Consider the following 26,627-nt stretch of genomic DNA (forward strand, 5'->3'; position numbering starts at 1 on the left):
GAGAGCCGTTCCCCTGCTCTCCACTGCATGAGAGACTTGTGCAGCACTTAGACTAGGCCACCATAAAAAGGCGGTGGCCTAGCCAAAGGCTCCTTAGTGAACACTGTAAAAAAGTGTATTGGCAGTCACTAAGGGGTTAAGGATGAGCCCCGTATATATAGCCATTGCAGCAAACAAAGCATTTACGGACAGCAAGGCCCCTGGTGTTTTACCTCTTAGTGGCCAATGCATGTATGGGTGTACGTGATCTGCAAGCAGGGATTCATGCCCAGATCAGTTGCGAGGGCCTTCCACATGGATGAGTTGGTCTAGAGAATGCCATGAAAACATTCCCCAGACCACAATACTGCCACCACCAGATTGCGTTTTTCCAGCAACGGTAGCAAGGTGTTTGTTCTCTGATGTTTCTCATCTGACACACTAAAATCCATCCATTCGATGAAGCAGGAAATGTGACTCCTAGGAGGAGGCAATCCTATTGCCAATAAGCGAAGGTCCAATTCCGATACTGAAGTAAAAATTGAAGACCTTTCTGCCAATGCAACTTCATTAGCAGAGGTTCCGTGACCATCTGTCTTCCTTGGAGCCCCATACACAGCAGGGTTCACTGAACTTTGCAGTTTCCACACTGCTTTTTCACAATGGCGCCATTTGTACATTCATTATACACTTTTACCACAACAGCAGGCGAACAGTTCACAAACTGCGCAGTTTCAGAAATACTGCCACCTTTGGCCCAAAAGCCAATAATCATCCCTTTTTGCAACTCTCTGGTTTCCAAATTGTTGTCACTTCAGAGGTTCCATTTATGCCTCTACAGTTGTCAGCACAAGCTGTGTAGATCACATTAGACATAAAATACGCATGGTTCTCCTTTACTGTCGTCTGTCCAGACAAATGATTATGGTCACATGTAGGGTGATCTTAAAACCAGAAAGCACAGCATAATAATGAGAGGGCTGACTTTTCACACTGGCATATGCTGGGCACAATATAACAGGCACTGAAATGGCACATCTGTGCAAAAATTTTAATTTTCACTTTGCACCAGATGTGCATTAAAGGCTATTTTAATATGTTAAAGGGAACCTGTCATCAACTTTATGCTGACCGTACTGAGTGCATAAATTAGTGACAGAAATCCTGATTTCAGCGGTGTGTCACTCATCAGCTACAAGTAAGTGGTTGCTGAGAACCAGCATCATAACCATTGCAGCCAAGGCCTTGAAAAGAGTCAAATCTACCTGAGAAGAGTCATGGTTATTCATAATCTTCTGTTTTCCCGCCCATCTGCTGATGATTGGCAGTTCTCTCCTAGAGAGAAAACTAGGTATAAGGCCTCATGCACACGAACGTTTTTTTTCACGGTCCGCAAAAACAGGGTCCGTAGGTCCGTGATCCGTGACCGTTTTTTCGTCCGTGGGTCTTCCTTGATTTTTGGCGGATCCACGGACATGAAAAAAAAGTCATTTTGGTGTCCGCCTGGCCGTGCGGAGCCAAACGGATCCGTCCTGAATTACAATGCAAGTCAATGGGGACGGATCCGTTTGACGTTGACACAATATGGTGCCATTTCAAACGGATCCGTCCCCATTGACTTTCAATGTAAAGTCCGGAGTCCCTTTTATACCATCAGATCGGAGTTTTCTCCAATCCGATGGTATATTTTAACTTGAAGCGTCCCCATCACCATGGGAACGCCTCTATGTTAGAATATACTGTTGGATATGAGTTAGATCGTGAAACCTCATTTCCGACAGTATATTCTAACACAGAGGCGTTCCCATGGTGATGGGGACGCTTCTAGTTAGAATATACTACAAACTGTGTACATGACTGCCCCCTGCTGCCTAGCAGCATCCGATCTCTTACAGGGGGCCGTGATCAGCACAATTAACCCCTCAGGTGCCGCACCTGAAGGGGTTAATTGTACTATCATATCCCCCTGTAAGAGATCAGGGCTGCCAGGCAGCAGGGGGCAGACCCCCCCCCCCCTCCCCAGTTTGAATATCATTGGTGGCCAGTGCGGCCCCCCCCCCCTTCCTCCCTCTATTGTAATAAATCGTTGGTGGCACAGTGTGCCCCCCCCTTCCTCCCTCTATTGTAATAATTCGTTGGTGGCACAGTGTGCGCCCCCCCCCCCCTTCCTCCCTCTATTGTAATAAATCGTTGGTGGCACAGTGTGCGCCCCCCATTGGCCCCCCCTCCCTCTATAGCAGGGGTCTCCAAACTTTTCAACAGGAGGGCCACATTGAAGATTTTACAAGTATTCGGGGGCCGGAAAAAAAAATCAGTTATGTATTAAATTAAATGTATATATTTTACATGGATCGTTTTTGTAATCAGCATGATATGACTGAGAACAAAAGAGAAAAAACTTTAGCAAAACAACGCAAAGACACCCGTGTCCCTATCAGCGGTGTCCCCATCAGCACAAAAATGTCCCCATCAGCACAGCAATGTCCCCATCAGCACAGCAATGTCCCCATCAGCACAGCAATGTCCCCATCAGCACAGCAATGTCCCCATCAGCACAGCAATGTCCCCATCAGCACAGCAATGTCCCCATCAGCACAGCAATGTCAGCATCAGCACAGCAATGTCAGCATCAGCACAGCAATGTCAGCATCAGCACAGCAATGTCAGCATCAGCACAACAATGTCCCCATCAGCACAGCAATGTCCCCATCAGCACAGCAATGTCCCCATCAGCACAGCAATGTCCCCATCAGCACAGCAATGTCCCCATCAGCACAGCAATGTCCCCATCAGCGGTGTCCCCATCAGCACAGCAATGTCCCCATCAGAACAGCAATGTCAGCATCAGCACAGCAATGTCCCCATTAATGATGTCCCCATCAGAACAGCAATGTCCCCATCAGCGGAGTCCCCATTAGCAGCTGATGGGGAAACCACTGATGGGGACACTGCCTTTGGGGACGCGGTTGATGGGGACACCCGTGTCCCTATCAGTGGTGTCCCCATCAGAACAGCAATGTCCCCATCAGAATGGGGACGCTGATGGGGACATTGCTGTACTGATGGGGACACCATTGATGGGGACACCTTTGTCCCCATCAGCAGTGTGCCAATCAGCGGTGTCCTCAGCAATGTCCCCATCAGCACAGCAATGTTCACATCAGCAGTTTCCACATTAGCAGCGTCCCCATCATTGCTGATGGGGACGCCGCTGTGCTGATGTGGAAACCGATGATGGGTCACCGCTGATGGGGATACCCATGTCCCCATCAGCGGTGTCCCCAGCAATGTCCCATCAGAACAGCAATGTCCCCATCAGCAGTGTCCACCGCAACATCCCCATCAGCACAGCAATGTCCCTGTCAGCGGTGTCCCCAGCAGCATGTGTCCCCATCACCGCTGATGGGGACACCTCTGATGGGGACATTGCTGTGCTGATGGGGACATCGATTATGGGGTTACCGCTGATGGGGACATTGCTATCCTGATGGGGACACCATTGATGTGGACACCCATGTCCCCATCAGCAGTGTGCCAAACAGCGGTGTCCCCAGCAATGTCCCCATCAGCAGTGTGCCCATCATCGCTGATGGGGACACCTCTGATGGGGACATTGCTGTGCTGATGGGGACACCATTGATGGGGACACCCGTGTCCTCATCAACGGTGTCCCCATCAGAACAGCAATGTCCCCATCAGCACAGCAAAGTCCCCATCAGCAGTGTCCCCAGCAGCACAGCAATATCCCCATCAGTATGTGTCCTCAGCAGCTTGTGTCCCCATCAGCGCAGCACAGCAATGTCAGCGTTCCCCATTGTGTCCCCATCAGCGTTGTGCAACACTTGCCTCCGCTGTAGCCGGCTTCTGCTCCTCTTCTTTTTTTTTTCTTCTTGGACTCCTGAGTCCCGACTCCCGCCCGCTGCTACACACGTGGATTTGTTATTTCAAACAGCGGGCGGGAAGAGGGGAGGTGCCGCACCTGTGACGTCACTGGTTGCCGGGACATCGGCGGTCCCAGCAGCCAATCAAAAAGCACAGCGTGACAGCATGGGCGGTTGTGCGGCTTTCGTTCCTGCAACCTGTCAGCTGCGGGCGGGCCGGATCGAACGCACAAGCGGGCCGGTTGTGGCCCGCGGGCCGGGGTTTGGAGACCCCTGCTCTATAGCATTAACAACATTGGTGGCCAGTGTGCGGCCTCCCATCTCCCCCCCCCCCCCCCCCCGATCATTGGTGGCAGCGGGTTACTAGCAATAGTACAATAGTAAAAGATTCATACTTACCTGGGATCTGCGATGTTCGTGTCCGGGCGGGAGCTCCTCCTACTAGTAAGTGACAGTTCATTTAGCAATGCGCCGCACAGACCTGTCACTTACCAGTAGGTGGAGCTCCCGGCCGGACACGAACATCGCAGCAGCAGCCAGCAGCAGGTAAGTATGAATCTTCTACTATTGTACTATTGCTAAGTAGCCATGGCAACCAGGACTGTAGTAGCGTCCCGGTTGCCATGGTTACCGATCGGAGCCCCAGCGATTAAACTGGGACTCCGATCGGAACTCCGCTGCCACCAATTTTCGGGGGGGGGGGGGGGGGGGGGGGGGAGATGGGAGGCCGCACACTGGCCACCAATGTTGTTAATGCTATAGAGGGAGGGGGGGCCGATGGGGGGCGCACACTGTGCCACCAACTAATTATTACAGTAGATGGAGGGATGGGAGGGGCGCACACTGTGCCACCAACGAATTATTACAATAGAGGGAGGGGGGGGCCGCACTGGCCACCAATGATATTCAAACTGGGGAGGGGGGGGGGGTCTGCCCCCTGCTGCCTGGCAGCCCTGATCTCTTACAGGGGGCCGTGATCAGCACAATTAACCCCTTCAGGTGCCGCACCTGAAGGGGTTAATTGTGCTGATCACGGCCCCCTGTAAGAGATCGGATGCTGCCAGGCAGCAGGGGGCAGTCTTGTACACAGTTTGTAGTGTATTCTAACTAGAAGCGTCCCCATCACCATGGGAACGCTTCTGTGTTAGAATATACTGTCGGTTCTGAGTTTTCACGAAGTGAAAACTCAGCTTTGATCCGTCTGTATAAAAACTAACCTACGGCCACGGATCACGGACACGGATGCCAATCTTGTGTGCATCCGTGTTCTTTCACGGACCCATTGACTTGAATGGGTCCGTGAACCGTTGGCCGTGAAAAAAATAGGACAGGTCATATTTTTTTCACGGCCAGGAAACACGGCTCACGGATGCGGCTGCCAAACGGTGCATTTTCCGTTTTTTCCACGGACCCATTGAAAGTCAATGGGTCCGCGAAAAAAAACGGAAAACGGCACAACGGCCACGGATGCACACAACGGTCATGTGCATGAGGCCTAAGCCTTAACTAAAACCTTCCCGGACAAATTTCGTGACTGAATGCGAAGGTTCGGATTCCTTTAGCGGACATACACACAGCTTCGCTCGGGTATAATCTATTTCATTTAATGTTTGTGTGTGTCGTTAAAAGATATCAACACTAAACATTATAACAGTGACCTCCGCAGCACCCCACCCCTTAACATTGACCCCCTTCCCCCGCAGTGCCCCAGTCCTTTAAAATTGGACCTCCACAGCAGCACACCCCCTTAACTTTGACCTTTACAGCAGCCTTCCCCTTTAACAGTGAGTTTTACAGCACACCACCCCCTTGACAGTGACCTCCACAGGGGCCCGTCCCCTTAACAGTGTCTTTTAATGGATCGGGGGCGTGTCCTTTTGAACAGCTCACTCTAAGACAGCAGCACTGTGCTGTCTGAGTGTGAGCTGCAGGAGAAAGTCACCCTCCCTCCCACCCCTGCAGCTGACAGAAGTTGATTTTTAACCTCATATTTTTAATCCCTGTCGGCTGAGGAGTGGAAGGGGCGTGGCCTAACTGGATCAGGGGCGTGGCTTTGCGGGACCTGAAGGCAGGTTTTTAAGTTCGTCTTTTGAGGGTGGACACATTGTGGCAGGGGGCGTGTCTGGGCTCCTTCCTGCAAGAGTGACGCCCCTCTGGTCACCTTACCGGCTCATTTGCATACCAAATAAACTGGATTTTCATTGGATAAAAACATCTATTGCTGGAACAAAGGCACATTTGGAAATAAGGTACTAAGTGCTATTAGGCCATGCCTTTACTTCAATAGCGATTATCCTGGTGACAGATTTCCTTTAAAGCTGAGCTATAGCAGTGAAGATAAATGGCTGGGTTGTTATGGAAACCCGGAGTAAAACGGTGTATGTGGAGACTGGAGGACCTGCGAGCTTCTATTAGCTGATAAGGGTCATGTGACCAAGCTTCTATTGGCTAATTCATTTTTTGGGAATATGTCAGGAACGGTACGTCCTAGAGAGCCGAGAGCAGAGACCCGGTCAAAAAACCTTCCCGGACACCTGATGTACCTGTGTACCAAATTTCGTGATTGTAAATGCGAGGGTGCGGATTCCTTTAGCAGACATACATACACACACATATACACACACTCAGCTTTATATATCTCTTACATATATAAAAATGTCTGGACATCTGTCTGTCTGTTCTTTATGCGCAACCAAACGACTGGACCGATCTTCACCAAATTTGGCACACAGGTACAACAGGTGTCCGGGAAGGTTTTACACCGGGTCTCAGCTCTCTTGGACTTACCGTTCCTGAGATATTCCCCAAAAAATTACCTGCATTAGCCAATAGAAGCCAGCAAACCTTTCACTTAAATCTGAACTGCCACTTACACGGTCACATGTCCCTTATTAGCCAATAGAAGCTCGCAGGTCCAACTCCAGGTTGCCATAACAACTGATCACAGGTTTATTCAGTCATATGACAGCATATTTATACTGCTACATGCATGGGGGGCAGGGGCCACTATTAAACGGACGGGCGCTGTGTAGTTCACTGTTAAAGGGGCGGGTACTGTGGAGGTCACTTTTAAAGGGGTGGTCAATGTTAAAGGGGCGGGCACTGTGGAAGTCACTGTAAAAGGGGGGGGGGGCACTGTGGAAGTCACTGTTAAAGGGGCAGGCACTGTGGAAGTCACTGTTAAAGGGGCAGGCACTGTGGAAGTCACTGTTAAAGGGGCAGGCACTGTGGAAGTCACTGTTAAAGGGGCGGGCACTGTGGAGGTCACTGTTAAAGGGGCGAGCACTGTGGAGGTCAGTGTTAAAGGGACGGGCACTGTGGAGGTCACTGTTAAAGGGGCGGTCACTATTAAATGGACGGGCAATGTGGCGGTCACTGTTAAAGGGGCAGGCACTGCGGAGGTCACTGTTAAAGGTGTGGGTACTGTGGAGGTCACTGTTAAAGGGGCGCCACTATGAAGGTTACTGTTAAAGGGGTGGTCAATGTTAAAGGCGCGGGCACTGTGGAAGTCACTGTAAAGGGGGGGGGGCACTGTGGAAGTCACTGTTAAAGGGGCAGGCACTGTGGAAGTCACTTTTATGGGGGAAACTGTTGATATCTTTTTACGACACATGGAAATATTAAATGAAATAGATTAAATATATACCCATGCAAAGCTGGGTCCTTCTGCTAGTTAGATATGTTTCACTTTTTTAAATGAATTACTGAAATAAATTAACTTTTCAAGGATATTCTAATTTATTGAGATGCCCCTGTATGGGATGTTTTTGTAAACTTCAGAACCAGGATAATAAAATATTGAGGTTTGTGTTGCTGTTAACCCTTGCAGTGTTAAAATGGAAAATCTGCCAAAAAATGAAAATTTTCATTTCACTCCATCATCCTTTAATTCCTGCAGAACACCTAAAGAGCTTACAAAGTTTCTAAAGTCAGTTTTGAATTATTGTAGGGGTATAGTGTCTAAAATTGGGTAATTTATCGGTGTTTTCTATTATGTAAGCCTCTCTAAGTCACAAGTCGGTTTCTAACATGTTAAAAAATAAAATGACATTTACAAAATGATGGCAACATAAAGTACCCATATGGTGAATTAATAACTACCACATTTTTTCGCTCTATAAGACGGGGGGGGGGGGGATGTCAGTGCATCTTATGGGGCGAATACTAATAAGTGCTTCCATTATGGAAACGCTAAGTAGTACATAGTAGGACCAGGGAGCATTGAATACAGTGCTTCCTGGGCTGGCTCTGTACTCACAATCTACCTGGTCTTCTGCAGGCACCACACGCTGTGTTGTGACCTGCGCACAGCATGGGTACGTAGGTGCTCTCGGTGACCTCACACTGTGCAACGGCAGGTCTAGGGTTGTAGCGGGTATCGAATTATCGATACCCAATTGATACTTTTGTATCAGTATCGTTTCGATACTGGGATTTGACATTTACCAATACTAGGCTGCACTAATGCGCAGCCTAGTATCAAAGAACATGGCGCACGCTGCTCTCAGCGCGCTCAATGTTCTCCTCAGCAGTACAGGGGAGAAGGAAAGAGTCACTCTCATCCTCCCCCCTGTTCCGCCGCTGCCACCAATGAGAAGAGAGAGAGGCGGAGGAGTGGAATGGCTGTGGCCACTGCGCCACCAATGAAGATAAGTAACACATTCTGCCGCCGGCACCCGCCTCCTGTATTTGTATTAATGAGTTACTTATCTTAATTGCTGGCGCGCAGTGCGCCCACCCCTTCCCCAGTACTAAAAACATTGGTGGCGCAGTGCACCCCCCTCCCAGTTTTATAATCATTGGTGGCAGTGGCCACAGGGTCCCCTCCTTCTCATTGGTGGCAGTGGCAGCTTCTGATCGGAGCCCCAGCAGTGAAATCCTGGGGCTCCGATCAGGTACCATGGCAGCCAGGACGCTACTGAAGCCCTGGCTGCCATTGTAACCTCCCTGCTGCTGTGTGCACTATGCACAGGGAGAGTGTTAAGTCTTATTCACCATAATAGAGCTCTATTAGGGTGAATAGGACAAGGAATGAAAAAGCCCCGGTTCTAGTCCCTAAGAGGGCTAATAGTTATTAAATGAAAAGTAACAAAAATAGAAAAAATATATTAAAAAAAATAATAATTAATTAGTTTAAATCACCCCCTTTGCCAATTTTAAAGATAAAATATATAAACAATAAATAAACATATTACATATCGCCTATGTCAACTATTAAACTATGAAAAAATATCTCCTATGCGGTGAATGCCGTAACAGAAATAATAAGAATAAAAACCGTGCGATTCGCCTTTTTTTATAGTCACCTTGTCCCCCCAAAAAATAGAATCAGACTGTTCGATTATGGGCCAGACGTTCCATAAAATGCGGAATGCACACTGCTTTTTTGGTGTTTTATTTTTTTTTGCGTGGTTTCGAATGGTATCGAGTATCACAATACTTTTTTATGGTATTGAAATCGAATCAAAATTTTGGTATCAAAAGTACCCTAGTCAGGTCACAGCACAGCATATCAGTAAGAGCACAAGATCTCAGGAACTGTGGCTGCGTCTGGGACAACATACTATTAAGAGGGCAATAAACTGCAATATGCATGTAATATCTTTTTATTGCGTGAAATGCTGTCAAGTGTAATAACTGTAAAGAGAAAAAATGCTGCTCGTTGTCAGGTATAGTCTGTCTAAGGAAATAGCCTGTGGCAGATTGTCTTTAGTTGTGCTTTTAAGGCTTCTTCATCCAGACCATGATGTGTAAATGTTGTATTATTATAGTGAAAGCGCATGCCCAGAACAGCCCAATGCACTGTATCAACTATTGAACACCACGGGGGAGATTTATCAAAACTGGTGAAAAGGAAAACTGCCTTAGTAGCCCATAGCAACCAGAGTCCACCTTTCATTTTCCAAAGGAGCTCTGAAAAATGAAAGGTGGAATCTGATTGGTTACTAAGGCCAACTAAGCCAGTTTTCCTTTACACCAGTTTTGATAAATCTACCCCCATGAGTTACTGATTAAAAGTTTGTTTTCTTGTTAAAGGGGTTGTCAGAGGTAATAAAATGGGTGAAAGCCAGATATGGTAAAATTAGAAATGAACATTCATCTTAATTAGTTCTACACCGGTGAGTGTCTGTCCCCTCAGCAGACGAAGATCCCCACCTGCTGTTTGACTAACAGGGCTGGACATCTTGCTTGGTCCTGACAATCTCGCATCTGTGCCGCAGCTCCATGCAGTGCCGCAAGTGCAGGAGGCTCTGCATCAGCTTCCGGTATATGCACAGTCACTGCTCAGATAGCACATGCAAAGCCTCTGTGCTTGGACCACTACTCAGACCAGTGGCAAAGGCACAAGGTTGTCAGGGCCGGGCAAGATGTCCGTCTCTGTCAATTAAGTGGCAGGGGAAGCCTCATTACTCATTAGGCTGAACAAATCAATTCTCAAACACCCTGTGCTCTAGCAGTGAAGCTCTGATCCCCTCAACCAAGCTTGTTTACATGACTGCAGCAGTGATGTGCCTGTATACCGCATGTGAACGCTCAAGAGAATCACTGGCCTTAGTGTTTTTGTGCCAGTGATCGGCTGGCACAGTCACGTGTAGCACACAGGCATGTCATGGCTGCAGTGGCTGGGAGGATCAGAGTGGCAGCACTGGTTCGTTGGAACCAGTGGGTATACAGTATTATGAAAAAGTTGTAGGCAGGTGTAAAAAAAATGCTTCAAAGTAAAAATGCTTTCAAAAATAGGAGTGGTAATAATTTATTTTTATCAGGAAGAGAGATCATAGCCTGTTACTGTACAGGGACCAAAGAAGTGGCAGGTAGTGTTGAACGAAGCAAGCTTCGGATGCTTCATCCAAAGTCGCTTTGTTCTCCGTACAGTATTAGAATGTATGGGCTATAATAAGCCAAGTACATCGGAACCAAACCCAAGTTCGGCTTCAAGTTTTAACATGGTTTTCCACTTTAAAAATCAACTACCGAAGTTATTTAATGAAGTAATGCGCAACTAATAACTTACTTCGGCTCATCGGAGCCCATACATTCTAATACTGTACATAGACGGATCTCCGTACAGTATTATTCCGAAGTTTTGAACAAAGTGACTTCGGATGAAGCATCCGAAGCTCACTTCGCTCAACACTAGTGGCAGGCACTGGAACTTTGTGTTTTCATCCCACTTAGGCTACTTTCACACTAGCGGCAAGGAACTCCGGCAGGCTGTTCCGGCGGGTGAGCAGCTTGTTGGATCCGTGCTGCCGCTAGTGCACGCGTGCCCCCGGACTAACGCTCCGGCCTTATTGACTATAGCGGGGGCGGGCCGAAGTTCCGGCAGCAGCACGGCAAACATGCCAAGAGGCTGCCGGAATAAAACTACATGTCGGCATGTTTGTTGTGCTGCCACCGGAACTCTGGCCCGCCCTTATAATAGTCAGTGGGGCTGGAGCGTTAGTCCGGGGGCATGCATCAATGGGGCCGGAGCTGTAGTCCAGGACATGCGTGCACTAGCGGCAGCACGGATCCGACAGGCTGTTCACCCACTAGAACAGCCTGCCGGAGTTCTTTGCCGCTAGTGTGAAAGTAGCCTTACAAATCAGGGAGTATGGTTCCTCTTAGTGTCCCATTTCTGGGGATTCACATCTAATCACTTGCTGAAGCAAATTAGTATTTGTCTACTCCGACTTTTAGCCACAAATGTAAATTTTAAAAGGGTTTTTAAAGATTTTTATACTGATGGCCTATACTCAGGTAGGTCATCAGTATGTGATCGGTGGGGGTGAGACACCCGGGACCCCTGCCAAACAGCTGTTTGAGAAGGCACTAGTGCTCCTGCGAGCGCAGAGACCTTCTCACACTTTACTAAGCACAGCGATGTCATTATATAGTGGTTGTGCTTGGCATCGTGCTCAGCCCCATTCACTTCTATGGGACCGAGATGATCCAAGACCATGTGACCGATGAAAACATGTTGTCACTGGCCTAGGGAAAGCTGGAGAAGGCTGCAGCACTCACATAGACGCTGCTGCCTTCTCAAACAGCTGAATGGCGGGAGTCCAGGGTGTCGGACCCCCACAAAGCAAATACTGATGACCTATCCAGAGGATAGGTCATCAGTATTAAAATCGCGGAAAACCTCTTTAACCTCTTAAGGACATAGGGCGTACAGGTACGCCCTTGTGCCCTGGTACTTAAGGACACAGGGCGTACATGTACGCCCTGTGTATTTTCGATCACTGCCGTGCGGCTGGCAGTGATCGGAACCCGGTGCCTGCTCAAATCATTGAGCAGGCACCTAGGCTAAATGCGCGGGGGGGTCCCGTGACCCCCCCATGTCGGCGATCGCGGCAAACCGCAGGTCAATTCAGACCTGCGGTTTGCTGCGATTTCTGAAGTTTCTGGTCCCCGCAGTCCCTGACCGCAGGGATCAGAAACTTTATATGCCAAAAAAAAAGTTTTATTTACCCCCCCCTGCACCCCCGAATGATTTTTATGGTGGCGGGAGGTGCAGGGGGAGGGTTGCGGGCGGTGTGGGCGGTGCGGGAGGCGGGTGGTGCGGCAGGCGGGATCGCGATCCCCCGCCCGCCTCCCCTTGTATAATCGTTGGTGTCTAGTGGGGATACCAGGGTGCCAGCACATTGCTGGCACCCTGGTATAAACGGCTGACATCTGCGATGCGATGTCAGCCGTTTAACCCTTTCCATACAGCGGTCCGTACGGACCGCTGTATGGAAAAGGCTAACAGCGCAGGGAGCTCCCTCCCTCTCCCATCGGGGGGCTGCTGTGCCTTTGCAGCCCCCCGATGGGGAGGGAGAGAGCCCCCAGAGAGCCCCCCGAGAGATCCCCTCCTTACCCTTCCCCGTCTGCGAAGTTCTGAGCAGTACTGAGCAGACGGGGAAGGTTCCCATGGCAACAGGACGCCTCTCAGGCGTCCTGCTGTCCATGGTGCTGAACAGATCTGTGCTGAAAGCATAGATCTGTTCAGTGTAAGTAAAATACAGTACAGAACAATATATATTGTACTGTACTGTATTATTCAGACATCAGACCCACTGGATCTTCAAGAACCAAGTGGGTCTGGGTCAAAAAAAAGTGAATAAAAGTGAAAAAAAAGTAAAAATCAAAAAACACATTTATCACTGATAAAAAATGAAAAAAATAAAATTCCCTACACATGTTTGGTATCGCCGCGTCCGTAACGACCTGATCTATAAAACGGTCATGTTACTTTACCCGAACGGTGAACACCATAAAAATAAAAAATAAAAAACTATGATGAAATTGAAATTTTGCCCACCTTACTTCCCAAAAAAGGTAATAAAAGTGATCAAAAAAGTCGCATGTACGCCAAAATTGTAACAATCAAACCGTCATCTCATCCCGCAAAAATCATACCCTACCCAAGATAATCGCCCAAAAACTGAAAAAACTATGGCTCTTAGACTATGGAAACACTAAAACATGATTTTTTTTGTTTCAAAAATGAAATCATTGTGTAAAACTTACATAAATAAAAAAAAAGTATACATATTAGGTATCGCCGCGTCCGTATCGCCCGGCTCTATAAAAATATCACATGATCTAACCCCTCAGATGACCACCGTAAAAAAATAAAAATAAAAACGGTGTAAAAAAAGCCATTTTTTGTCATCTTACGTCACAAAAAGTGTAATAGCAAGCAATCAAAAAGTCATATGCACCCCAAAATAGATGCCAATCAAACCGTCATCTCATCCCGCAAAAAATGAGACCCTACTTAAGATAATCGCCCAAAAACTGAAAAAACTATGGCTCTTAGACTATGGAGACACTAAAACATTTTTTTGGTTTTAAAAATGAAATCATTGTGTAAAACTTACATAAATAAAAAAAATTGTATACATATTAGGTATCTCCGCGTCCGTGACAACCTGCTCTATAAAATTACCACATGATCTAACCTGTCAGATGAATGTTGTAAATAACAAAAAAAAAACGGTGCCAAAAAATCTATTTCTTGTTACCTTGCCGCACAAAAAGTGTAATATAGAGCAACCAAAAATCATATGTACCCTAAACTAGTACCAACAAAACTGCCACCCTATCCCGTAGTTTCTAAAATGGGGTCACTTTTTTGGAGTTTCTACTCTAGGGGTGCATCAGGGGGGCTTCAAATGGGACATGGTGTCAAAAAAACCAGTCCAGCAAAATATGCCTTCCAAAAACCATATGGTGTTCCTTTCCTTCTGCGCCCTGCCATGTGCCCGTACAGCTGTTTACGACCACATATGGGGTGTTTCTGTAAACTACAGAATTAGGGCCATAAATAATGAGTTTTGTTTGGCTGTTAACCCTTGCTTTGTAACTGGAAAAAAAATATTAAAATGGAAAATCTGCCAAAAAAGTGAAATTTTGAAATTGTATCTCTATTTTCCATTAAATCTTGTGCAACACCTAAAGGGTTAACAAAGTTTGTAAAATCAGTTTTGAATACCTTGAGGGGTGTAGTTTCTTAGATGGGGTCACTTTTATGGAGTTTATAATCTAGGGGTGCATCAGGGGGGCTTCAAATGGGACATGGTGCCAAAAAAACAGTCCAGCAAAATCAGCCCTCCAAAAACCAAACGGCGCACCTTTCACTCTACGCCCCGCTGTGTGCCCGTACAGTAGTTTACGGCCACATATGGGGTGTTTCTGTAAACAGCAGAGTCAGGGCAATAAAGATACAGTCTTGTTTGGCTGTTAACCCTTGCTTTGTTAGTGGAAAAAATGGGTTAAAATGGAAAATTAGGCAAAAAAATGAAATTCTCAAATTTCATCGCCATTTGCCAATAACTCTTGTGCAACACCTAAAGGGTTAACGACGTATGTAAAATCAGTTTTGAATACCTTGAGGGGTGTAGTTTCTTAGATGGGGTCACTTTTAGGGAGTTTCTCCTCTAGGGGTGCATCAGGGGGCTTCAAATGGGACATGGTGTAAATAAACCAGTCCATAAAAATCAGCCTTCCAAAAACCAAACGGCGCACCTTTCACTCTACGCCCCGCTGTGTGCCCGTACAGTAGTTTACGGCCACATATGGGGTGTTTCTGTAAACAGCAGAGTCAGGGCAATAAAGATACAGTCTTGTTTGGCTGTTAACCCTTGCTTTGTTAGTGGAAAAAATGGGTTAAAATGGAAAATTAGGCAAAAAAATGAAATTCTCAAATTTCATCGCCATTTGCCAATAACTCTTGTGCAACACCTAAAGGGTTAACGACGTATGTAAAATCAGTTTTGAATACCTTGAGGGGTGTAGTTTCTTAGATGGGGTCACTTTTAGGGAGTTTCTCCTCTAGGGGTGCATCAGGGGGCTTCAAATGGGACATGGTGTAAATAAACCAGTCCATAAAAATCAGCCTTCCAAAAACCAAACGGCGCACCTTTCACTCTACGCCCCGCTGTGTGGCCGTACAGTAGTTTACGGCCACATATTGGGTGTTTCTGTAAATGGCAGAGTCAGGGCAATAAAGATACAGTCTTGTTTGGCTGTTAACCCTTGGTTTGTTAGTGGAAAAAATGGGTTAAAATGAAAAATTAGACAAAAAAATGAAATTCTTAAATTTCCTCCCTATTTGCCAATAACTCTTGTGCAACACCTAAAGGGTTAACAATAGGGTTGTCCCGATACCACTTTTTTAGGACCGAGTACAAGTACCGATACTTTTTTTCAAGTAGTCACCGATACCGAATACCGATACTTTTTTTAAATGTCATGTGACCGTTTTGGGGGATCTGTGGATCTGTGGATGACGCACTGTCATGTGGGGGATCTGTGGATGGCACTGTTATGGGGGATCTGTGGATGGCACTGTTATGGGGATCTGTGGATGGCACTGTTATGGGGGAACTGTGGATGGCACTGTTATGGGGGATCTGTGGATGGCACTGTTATGGGGGATCTGTGGATGGCACTGTTATGGGGGATCTGTGGATGGCACTGTTATGGGGGATCTGTGGATGGCACTGTTATGGGGGATCTGTGGATGGCACTGTTATGGGGGATCTGTGGATGGCACTGTTATGGGGGATCTGTGGATGGCGCTGTTATGGGGATCTGTGGATGGTGCTGTTATGGGGGATCTGTGGATGGCACTGTTATGGGGATCTGTGGATGGCACTGTTATGGGGGATCTGTGGATGGCACTGTTATGGGGGATCTGTGGATGGCACTGTTATGGGGGATCTGTGGATGGCACTGTTATGGGGGATCTGTGGATGGCACTGTTATGGGGGATCTGTGGATGGCGCTGTTATGGGGATCTGTGGATGGTGCTGTTATGGGGGATCTGTGGATGGCACTGTTATGGGGATCTGTGGATGGCACTGTTATGGGGGATCTGTGGATGGCACTGTTATGGGGGATCTGTGGATGGCACTGTTATGGGGGATCTGTGGATGGCACTGTTATGGGGGATCTGTGGATGGCACTGTTATGGGGGATCTGTGGATGGTACTGCTATGGGGTGGGATATCTGTGGATGGCATTGTTATGGGGTGGGGGGATCTGAGGATGGCATTGTTATTTGGTGGGGGATCTGTGGATGGTGCTGTTATAGGGGATCTGTGGATGGAACTGTTATGGGGAGGATCTGTGGCTGACACTGCTATATGTCATCCACAGATCCCCCTCATAACAGTGTCCCCCAATACACCGGGCCCCGCCGCTCACCGAAGTATTTATAAACGTGAATCCTTATCCTGTTGTTAAGTTGAACTAACGCTGCCCTCTCTCATGTTCCCCTGTATTCCCCTGTATCTCCACAGCACTTACTTAAGCTTCCATAGCAGGCAGAGCGGACGGCACCAGTAACGTCACTCACTGACGTCGCGCGTCTGCTCCGCCTGCTTCACTCATAAAGGGGGCGGAGCAGGCGCTCGACGTCAGTGAGTGACGTTACTGCTGCCGTCTGCTCTGCCTGCTATGGAAGCTTAAGTAAGTGCTGTGGGGATACAGGGGGGACATGGGAACATGGGAGAGGGCAGCGTTAGTTCAACTTAACAACAGGATAAGGATTCACGTTTATAAATACTTCGGTGAGCGGCGGGGCCCCGCCCATAGTTACGCCCATAGTATTCTATTTATGTATCGGGGCGGGGTATCGCGGCTGAGTACCGCCGAGAAAACTCGGAATCGGTCCCGATACCGATACTAGTATCGGTATCGGGACAACCCTAGTTAACAACGTATGCAAAATCAGTTTTGAATACCTTGAGGGGTGTAGTTTCTTAGATGGGGTCATTTTTGGGTGGTTTCTATAATGTAAGCCTCGCAAAGTGACTTGAGACCTGAACTGGTCCCTAGAAATTGAGTTTTTGTAAATTTCGGAAAAATTTCAAGATTTGCTTCTAAACTTCTAAGCCTTATAACATCCCCAAAAAATAAAATATCATTCCCAAAACAATTCAAACATGAAGTAGACATATGGGGAATGTAAAGTCATCACAATTTTTGGGGGTATTACTATGTATTACAGAAGTAGAGAAACTGAAACTTTGAAATTTGCTAATTTTTTTCAAATTTTTGTTAAATTAGGTATTTTTTGGTGCAAAAAAAATTTTTTTTTTGACTCCATTTTACCAGTGTCATGAAGTACAATATGTGACGAAAAAACAATCTCAGAACGGCCTGGATAAGTCAAACCGTTTTAAAGTTATCAGCACTTAAAGGGACTCTGGTCAGATTTTCAAAAAATGGCCTGGTCCTAAGGTGTAAAAAGGCTGTGTCCTTAAGGGGTTAATGCATGCACCGATGAATGTAACTTTCTGGGAAGCAATTTTACAAAATGTTAAATGTCTACTTTTGCACCACCACCTCAGCACTATCCAAATGTACAAACTCCACAGCCTATCTGCACCCACCCAAACATCATACTGGAAGGGAATTCAATTTACTCAAACTCCTAACTACAAAGTGCAATAGCATTTTAACAAAAAATTACAAGTAAATAGACATTAGGAGAACATAGAAGTGTCAAGCCTAAAATGTGAATCATCTAGTTCAATACAACACAAATAAATCATTATATAACTAAAATACACAAGAAAATTTGGTCAAGTGGCAAGTAAGTTTGCTTAATGGAAGAATTAATACAGATGTTACTCTCATCTTACACTGTATTCCTAGTCCTCCTGAAAGACAGCGCTTTCATAACTACATAAACAATACTGGGAAGGAATTTATACTAGGGATCGACCGATTATCGGTTTTACCGATATTATCGGCCGATATTGAGGATTTTGACCGTTATCGGTATCGGCATTATTTTGCCGATATACCGATAACATATTGGGAACACAGAACACGCTGCTCTCAGTGTTCCCTCCGCAGCACAGGGGAGAAGGAAGCAGTGTCTCCCTCCCCCTGTGCTGCTGCTGCCGCTGCCGCCAATTAGAGGAGAGAGGACAAGAGGAGGGGCGGGGCTGTGGCCACCGCTCCACCAATGAAGATAAGTCTTTCATTAATTCATATACAGGAGGCGGGAGCTGGCTGCAGAATCACATAGCCGGCTCCCGACCTCTATGAGCGGTAGCTGCGATCTGCGGTAGTTAACTCCTCAGGTGCCGCGGATCGCAGCTACCGCTCAGAGAGGTCGGGAGCCGGCTATGTGATTCTGCAGCCAGCTCCCGCCTCCTGTATATGAATTAATGAAAGACTTATCTTCATTGGTGGCGCAGTGCGCCCCCCCCAAGCCCCCCAGTATTAATCATTGGTGGCGCAGTGCGCCCCCCACCCCCATCCCAATAGTAAAAACATTGGTGGCGCAGTGCGCCCCCCATCCCAATAGTAAAAACGTTGGTGGTGCAGTGCGCCCCCCCACCCAAGCCCCCCAGTATTAATCATTGGTGGCGCAGTGCGCCCCCCACCCCCATCCCAATAGTAAAAACATTGGTGGCGCAGTGCGCCCCCCATCCCAATAGTAAAAACGTTGGTGGTGCAGTGCGCCCCCCCCCCCCACCCCCCCCCCCCCCCCCAGTTTTACTCATTGGTGGCAGTGGCCACAGGATCCCCTCTCCCCTGCTCCTCCGATCGGAGCCCCAGCAGTGTAAGCCTGGGGCTCCGATCGGTTACCATGGCAGCCAGGACGCTATTGAAGCCCTGGCTGCCATGATAAGCTCCATGCTGCTGTGTGCACAGAGCACAGAGCAGCAGGGACAGTGTGAGATCCTATTCACCCTGATAGAGCTCTATCAGGGTGAATAGGACAAGGGCTCTAGTCCCTAAGGGGGCTAAAAGTTAGTAAAAAAAAAACAAAACACAAAAATATTAAGTATAAATGAAAAAGATTTACAAAAAAAAAAAAATACACGTTAACAATAAACATATACATTTTCAGCAGATTCGTGTAGGAAAAAAACATTTTTCTCAAAAATAAAAATACCCAGAATATCGGTATAAATTATCGGCTATCGGCCTGAAAGTTCACAAATTATCGGTATCGGCCCTAAAAAATCTATATCCGTCGATCCCTAATTTATACCTTGAAGCACAGGAACAGGACAATGTATCTGAAGTAGTTTTATGCCCATGCGGGTACAGCATAGGCACCCCAGTTTGATTCTAATACTTACTGGGGGAGATATATCAAGACTGGCGCATCCATTCGCCAGTCCTGATCTCCCTGAACTGGCATGACATGCGCCCAACTTGCTAAGAGGCAGAAGGCTCTTAACATATCAGGTGCATCTCTGCCCCGCTGTGCTCCAGAAACTGAAGTCTACGCCAGCACTACAGCTATAACTGAAGTTATAGTAAATGTGGTGGTGGCGGCGCAAAGCCACGCCCCCTTCTTCTAGGCACTTCTGAAAAGTGCTGAGAAGCTCAAAAAGTCACAAATTATGGTGCACACATGCCATGCTCCATAATGTGCAACTTTTTTATGCCACAATTGTGGCGTATAGATCCTGATAAATGTCCTTTACTGTGTCTGTTCCTCAAAATCCCTATATGTTTACAAAAAGAACATTTGTCCTTTGTTCTCTTTTGTCTCTAAGTTGCCTACCTACTCTTTAGCACTACATACAAAATAGATTTGGCAGAGCTACTGGGAGAAATTGAAATACCTTAGCACTTAATTGTAATAGGGTCTTAATAGGGACCTAAGGGTTCAGCCAAAGCAGAGCTTGTGCACCAGTGTGAGAAGTGATGTAACCCTTCATATCTTGGCCTGTGTAGAAGCAAGAAACGTGGGCCTGGTCTTGTTTCAAAGCTAAGCTCTAACTGAAGAACAAGATTGCAGCATTCCCTGCTTTACATACTGTAGTGTGAAAACAAGTTTCAACTGCTTTCACTCCAACCCGAATTCTAAAGGCCATCTCTCCTGATGTAAAGCAGCTAATGCTGTGATCCTGGTCTTGTTTTAAAGCCTACACTGTCAGCTTTCAAACAAGACTGGCCCAAGATTTGACAGATTAAAGTAGCACTCCCCCTTCAGCTGGCTGTGGACTGTGGTGTGCTGACAGCCAGCAGGAGTAGAGGAGCAGATTCTGTCTCCTTGTTTACCTGTACATAGCTCAGGGGGAGGGACTGTGCATGTTGCCTATCGCTCTCCCCTCTATCAGAAACCATACTTGCTCTCTGACTGTCACATATGGAAGTCTTAATTTTTTTCAGGAAAGGAGTGAGAAGATGAGTGTTTGCTCATCTAATCACCCCCCTGCACCAAATAAGGTTATTTATTCACACCATGACCCACATGTTTACCAGCGTCCAGATCACAGTGTTAAATAAGCCACACCAAACACTTGTATCCCACACACAAATACCAATAAAGTTTCCATTTTATACTGTCCCTCCTGCCCATATCTTATCTTTAACATACAATATGCAGAATGCTCTCTAGCTATTCCTGTTACAGGCTACAGTTATGATTAGCATTAATGAATAAATACCAGAGAGGAATCTTATATATTATCTCTCACATTATGTCGTCAAAAAAATGTTCTGGATCTTGGAATGCAGTGACACAAAAACAAATAATTTTGTAAAATCAATTGGTTTTATTATGCAAGTATTATAACAATTGTAGACATTCAATGGGTGAAGTCATAGATGGCAGGTATGTATCACTGAGGCTGCTACTCTTAGTGATACAGTGATGTTGTGACCAGTGATGTTAGATCACTGAGTTTGTGGTAGCTGGAGTTTGGGTCCGGGATTTAGGAGCGACTGAAGAGTTGGGTGGGAAGGTTACTCCCATACTCCATCCCGGGTGTTCCTACCTCAAGCAGATGGAAAAGAAACTAATTAAGAGACACGCTGCCAGAGAGCAGCTGGTGTGTGTGTTGGTCTGAGAGAAAGACCCCTGGACAAGACCACTTTGCAGAGTGGAATCTCTGGCTGAAAACCTACAAGCTGGTGAGAAGTCTGTATCACCATTTCTTTATTATTTCCATGAACTGTTATTTTGATTACAGAAGCAAGCCTGTACCGTTTTGCTGTGTGTGTCCCAATACAATATAAATTTGGCATTGTCATGATTGTACTAACGCACATACTGAAGTTATGTTGCTGTAAAAATAAACCGCACAAAATGATGTTAAAATTGCTGTTTTAATTTTCCCTCCAAAAAATAGGAAAAAGTAAAAAGGTGTTAGCCTCTCACAGGCACCACAGAAGTGCACATAAGCCAGTGCTTTTTCCTACTGTATGCAAGCATGGCCACCGCTGCTGGATTGTAGGGTGGTCATAACCCCTGGATACGAGCAGTGTATAATATGATGGAAAAATGAAATCAAGCCAGCAAAGGAGGCAATATGGACAATCACAATACATTAATAAGTGCTTTGTATTAACTTTAGCAAATGGGATTTATCATGTAGACAAAGTGAGACAATACCTTTAAAGGGGTTAACCTCAGCGTTACTCATTTAGCATTTTCTGAGTGGAGCATCAAAACATTTCTTGTCTATTTTGTTTACTTCCTCACTATTCTAGGTGAAGGCTTCTGCCTAGCAGTGATCCCGGTGACATCACTGGAATAAATGGGCGGTCTATAGAGCTGCCCTAGGCTCTAAAACAGCCAAGGGCAATGCTATAAGTCCACCCATTTGTGGACTGCTAGGAGAAAGTCTCCGCCTAGCATACTCATTTGAGGCTCGATAAGTCACCAGTAGTAAAGAAAAAGCCCTTGCCCTGTGCAATGCAGCACAAGACAAGGGGGAGCATCGGAGCAAGATATGCTCCACTCAGACATGCTAAATGAGTAAAGATGAGATTATGTCCAGGTGTAGCTTTGAGCCTGGACAACCCCTTTAAGTCACTTGAGTTGAGTACGACCTATATTTACTTCAGACATATTTTCAAAATCTAAAATAAAAAAGGTGACATTTTTGGGAGGTTTTTTCCAATTTTAATGTCACTGTTAGGGGTTATTTTGTTATACAGTGTCTAACTGTTTTTCGCCAGCACATGGGCAAAGTTTCATTTAAATTAGTATCTGACTATGCTCTGAGTCCAGGTCTTTTCAGTAGTCTGGAAGTAGCATTGGACTTTTTTTTTAAATCCTCCCCCTTATTAGCGATGTCTCTGTTTGAATTATAGATATAGGAATAATGCCATGGAATGTATGTTCCAGAAATCCTCACCTCTCCAGTAAGGAGATTGATGATCTCCATGGTTAGGTCCAATATCCTCTCAGCCATTTGAGATTTATCAACTTCCATTCCAATTGCAGAAAGGTCTACGTTGAAAACTGTCCGTAATTGCTTCTATTTTTTCTAAAAACCTAAATAAGAAAAAACAATGTAGAGGCATTCAGAATAAAAAGCTGAAATTTGTAAAGGAGTATAAAATAGGTAGAGTTCATAACCAATGCTCATCATTGGTAGTTTCAACATTCCCATTGATGAATCAATATCCCCCCTGCCATGAAAACTCATTCTTCCTACTAACTGCTCTGAACTTTCACAACTTATTAACTCCTCTTCAACCTAAATCTTTATACTTCTCTCTCTCTTTTGGTTAATAATCTAATTTTCTTCTGTATCATATACTGAATCACATCCACATGGTATTAGTTGGGGTTACTTAAAAATAATAATAAAAACCTTTATTGGACAACACGTTTCAGAGCACCAGGGCTCCTTTTTCAAGTCTAAGAAGCAAAGTAAACAATAATAAATACTGTACATATACCACCTTTTGTACATAAAATGGTTACCCCAAACATTAACTGATTGTACAAGAGCACCATAACCGAGGGTCAAATAATATGACATTGACTTTGTAGATTTCTTAACAGCAATAGATATGGGCCCCATCATATAAAAGCAGCTGACCTGTCCAAACCCATTATAAAAATCAATTTTAGCATGTTACTGCTGCAGCATTAAGCAATCTTTAGTTTCTTCACATACCACTGTTTTCCTTGAGTTTTTCTCTTAGTAACGACTGTTTTTAAACCTATATTATGCAGATCCTCTCAAGATGGCTCCTCTGACAGTTTTCTGAGGCCAAAACTGCCTTCCCTCACTTAGCCAGCGGCTTCCTGCCAGCCAATCAGATTTGATTACTAAGAGACACGCCTGCTCACTGTGAAGCCTGATGCAGGCATGCAGTGTGAAGGACAGTCCCTCTTCTACTGTTTACACTAAAGGGAAGACAGAACCGCCCTAGTAATGCTGTTTTAAGAGAGCAGTGGAAAGGGACAGAGGATGTCAATGAAATCTGTTATTATAAGGTAATTACAGATCTTTTGACAATCATTGATAGACTCAATGATTGTCAGGTATATATGCCTAACGCTAATAAACTAAATAAAAAATAAATTATATATAATATATATATATATATATATATATATATATATATATATATATATATATATATGACGGTTACACTTTAAAGATGTAACTAATCCTAGGTGGTATCTCCCCCCTTTAAATTATATGGATGTCTTCGTTAAAAAGTACGTAACCAATTTACATTCCCACCTAAAAGTCTCATCGAGCATGATCAGTCTTTTGAATGAAATTAAATGGCGGGAACCCCACTTATGGCTAACACTCGATGTAGCAGCCCTGTATTACTTCATAACTCTTTATTGAGAGTAGAAAATACAAAACAAAGCACCATATAGTCATAGAGGATTATTCTTCCAACATGTAGTGAGTAGACAAGGACACCAAATATAACCAAACCAACAAGGGTGAAACATGTTCCATCTGACGTTCATGAAGTAGTCCATATTAAGAGAGAGTCTATGTGAAGGAAAGGTATGAATACGTTACAGCAGTGAAGATATAGCATAACAATTTGTATAAGCCAAGGTCTAGCAAAGAATGTACAATATACATCCAAAGTATAACATCAACATCTGGGTCACATCAGAACTACAGGTTGAGATTTAGGTTGGCCTCCTCACAGGCTGCACCTCCGTCCCCCAAGGATATGTGGTAGGTTGGAAATCAATATTAATAAATTATGTCGACAAACTATGCTGTTTGGTATAAATGACCACCTATCTCCCCTAATGAACGGGTGGTCTCGAATAGCCTGTAATAGGGTCTCTAACAACAGAATGAAAAGTCAAGTAGATAGGGGGCAACCCTGTCTGATAATGTTCCGTACATCAAGCGAACTCTTTTACTCGAACTCTTGCGCTGGGACAACTAAATAAAGACATGAAAGCTGTAATTAAAGCAGAAGGGAAAAGCAGCCATGTATTTAAATATACCAAGCTGGCACAGATGCGGTCCACTATTACTGAATAGCAGTATACCTCTTCTATTCTGGATGCCATCCATCTAACTCAAAGTTTTTATTTTTGAAGGTAAACTATATAGGCTAACAGGGGCTGCAATGGAGACAAGATTTGCACCCAGTTTCGCCAATCTAAATATGTGCTGGTTTGAAGAATCTCAAATTTATGAAAATTGTCACTGGCAAAAGAATATAGTACTCTACAAGAGTTACATTGATGATTTAATACTCATTTGCCATTCAACACACTTTCGAAGTTCACTGAAGAACTAAAGGTTATTGTAAATAGGAGATGTGAAAAAGGCTCTATTACACCAAAATAGTAAAAGTATTTAATGACGAATGAACCAACTATCCCCACTTTTTACCTATTACCAATAGTCCACAAGAACGCCCGATTGTGTCAGGGATTAATGGGATCTGGGATCCTGTATGTAAATGTATTGATGCCTTCTTACATCCTCTAGTAGAGACCCTGCCGTCATATCTGAAAGATACTACTGATGTATTAAGAAAAATGGAGGGGATGCAACTCTAGTCTGAGATGTTAATTGCAACTTGCGATGTGGAATCGCTATATACCGCCATACAAACGGTTTAGCTGCAGTGGAATTCTTTCTGAGGTCATCGGAAATCCAGGAAGAAAGATTTAAGTTCCTATTAGAACTATTGGAATTTGTGTTCTGTTCAGGGGTGCTTTTTCCTGCAGCTCCAGGGTACAGCGTCTTGTGCGCCCTCATATGCTAATTTGTTCCTGGGCTGTGGGAGAGACACATCTCACAGACCCCCCAGCCCATGATCGAGCGAGTCATCTTTTGGGGAAGATACATAGATGACATTCTGATCATATGGCGGGGGTCTGAGGAGGACTTTGAAATGTTTATCAAAGGCCTGAACGAGTATACATCAAATTAACTTCGAAGGTCAGTAAAAAAGAAATGGACTTCCTGGACATCTGGTTGATGGTTGGGAGGGATGGTTGGATCTCAACAGATTTATTTAGGAAGGAGACTGCTGTAAACTCCTTCTTACATGCGGTTTCAGCACATCCGAGAAACCAAGAATATTTCGGTGGGACAATTCGTTAGGCTCAGAAGAGTATGTTCTACAGAGATGGCTTTTGAAAAACAAGCAGACATTCTATGGAAATTTTTCCAGCAACGTGGTTATAAGGAGTGTGACATCAGAAGGGCATATGAAGGGGCTAAAATCACAGATCGGAAACCCATCCTGTACCCTAGAACCAATGGAGAACCACTACGGAAGAAGAAAGAGAAAAAAGTGAGATTCATTACAGAGTTTAATGAAGGTTCGAAAGAGGTAAGACAGGCCCTGTTGAAATATTGGTAGGTTTTACGGGTTGATCCTCAACAATTGGGGGCAATTGGCTCATGGCCCACCTCTGTGTCTTATAGGAGGGCGAGGAATCTGAGATATGTTGATAAAGAGACACTATGCGGGTCCCACAATTGGTCGGATGTTTGGTTCAAAAGGTACGAAATGGGAATGCAGACCCTGTGGGGATTGTGTCGCATGTAACAACATTGATAAGACCAACCATTTTGGAATAGATCTGAGACCCGAAAATATAACATCTTACACACAATTACCTGCACGACACTGGGTGTGGTCCATTGGGCCACATGCCCATGTAAAAAGATTTATGTAGGCATGATGTCCTGGCCTTTTAAAATTCGGGTGCGTGAACACATACTGGTCATTGAAGCAGCAAAAGAAGAACAGGAGGTGGAAACTTTACAACCCATTCCCAAACATCTCCGGGACCAACACAATTTTGATGGATCACTCTTTAAGTTCAGGGGGATTAATAGGGTGCTCGTCTCTCCACAGGGGGGCAAATGGACAAGGATCTTAGCCTAACGAGAGACCAAATGGATATATTGATTGGAAACCATGGTGCCAAAAGGTCTGAACGAAACAAATAGTTTTGTGGCCATTCTCTAGATGGGTTTTCTGGCCTGGGTTTGACCTCTGTTTTTTTTATTAATATTTTTAATAAAATTTTTGTGTGGTATTTTACTTGGGATATATGTA

The 26,627-nt window shown here is 45.3% G+C and overlaps 1 protein-coding gene across 2 annotated transcripts in view; it reads right to left on the reverse strand.

Annotated features, from left to right (window-relative positions):
• The window catches only part of LOC121005090 (zinc finger protein 568-like), a 92,039-nt gene that overhangs the window by 60,095 nt on the left and 5,317 nt on the right, over positions 1-26,627 (reverse strand). For both annotated transcript variants that reach the window (XM_040437629.1, XM_040437630.1), the window contains exon 2: positions 22,457-22,596. In XM_040437629.1, the coding sequence (XP_040293563.1) occupies positions 22,457-22,534 (78 nt within the window). In that variant the 5' untranslated portion in view covers positions 22,535-22,596. The remainder of the gene's footprint in view (positions 1-22,456; positions 22,597-26,627) is intronic.

The sequence above is a fragment of the Bufo bufo genome, chromosome 6, assembly GCF_905171765.1.
Source record: "Bufo bufo chromosome 6, aBufBuf1.1, whole genome shotgun sequence".
Lineage (NCBI taxonomy): Eukaryota > Metazoa > Chordata > Amphibia > Anura > Bufonidae > Bufo > Bufo bufo.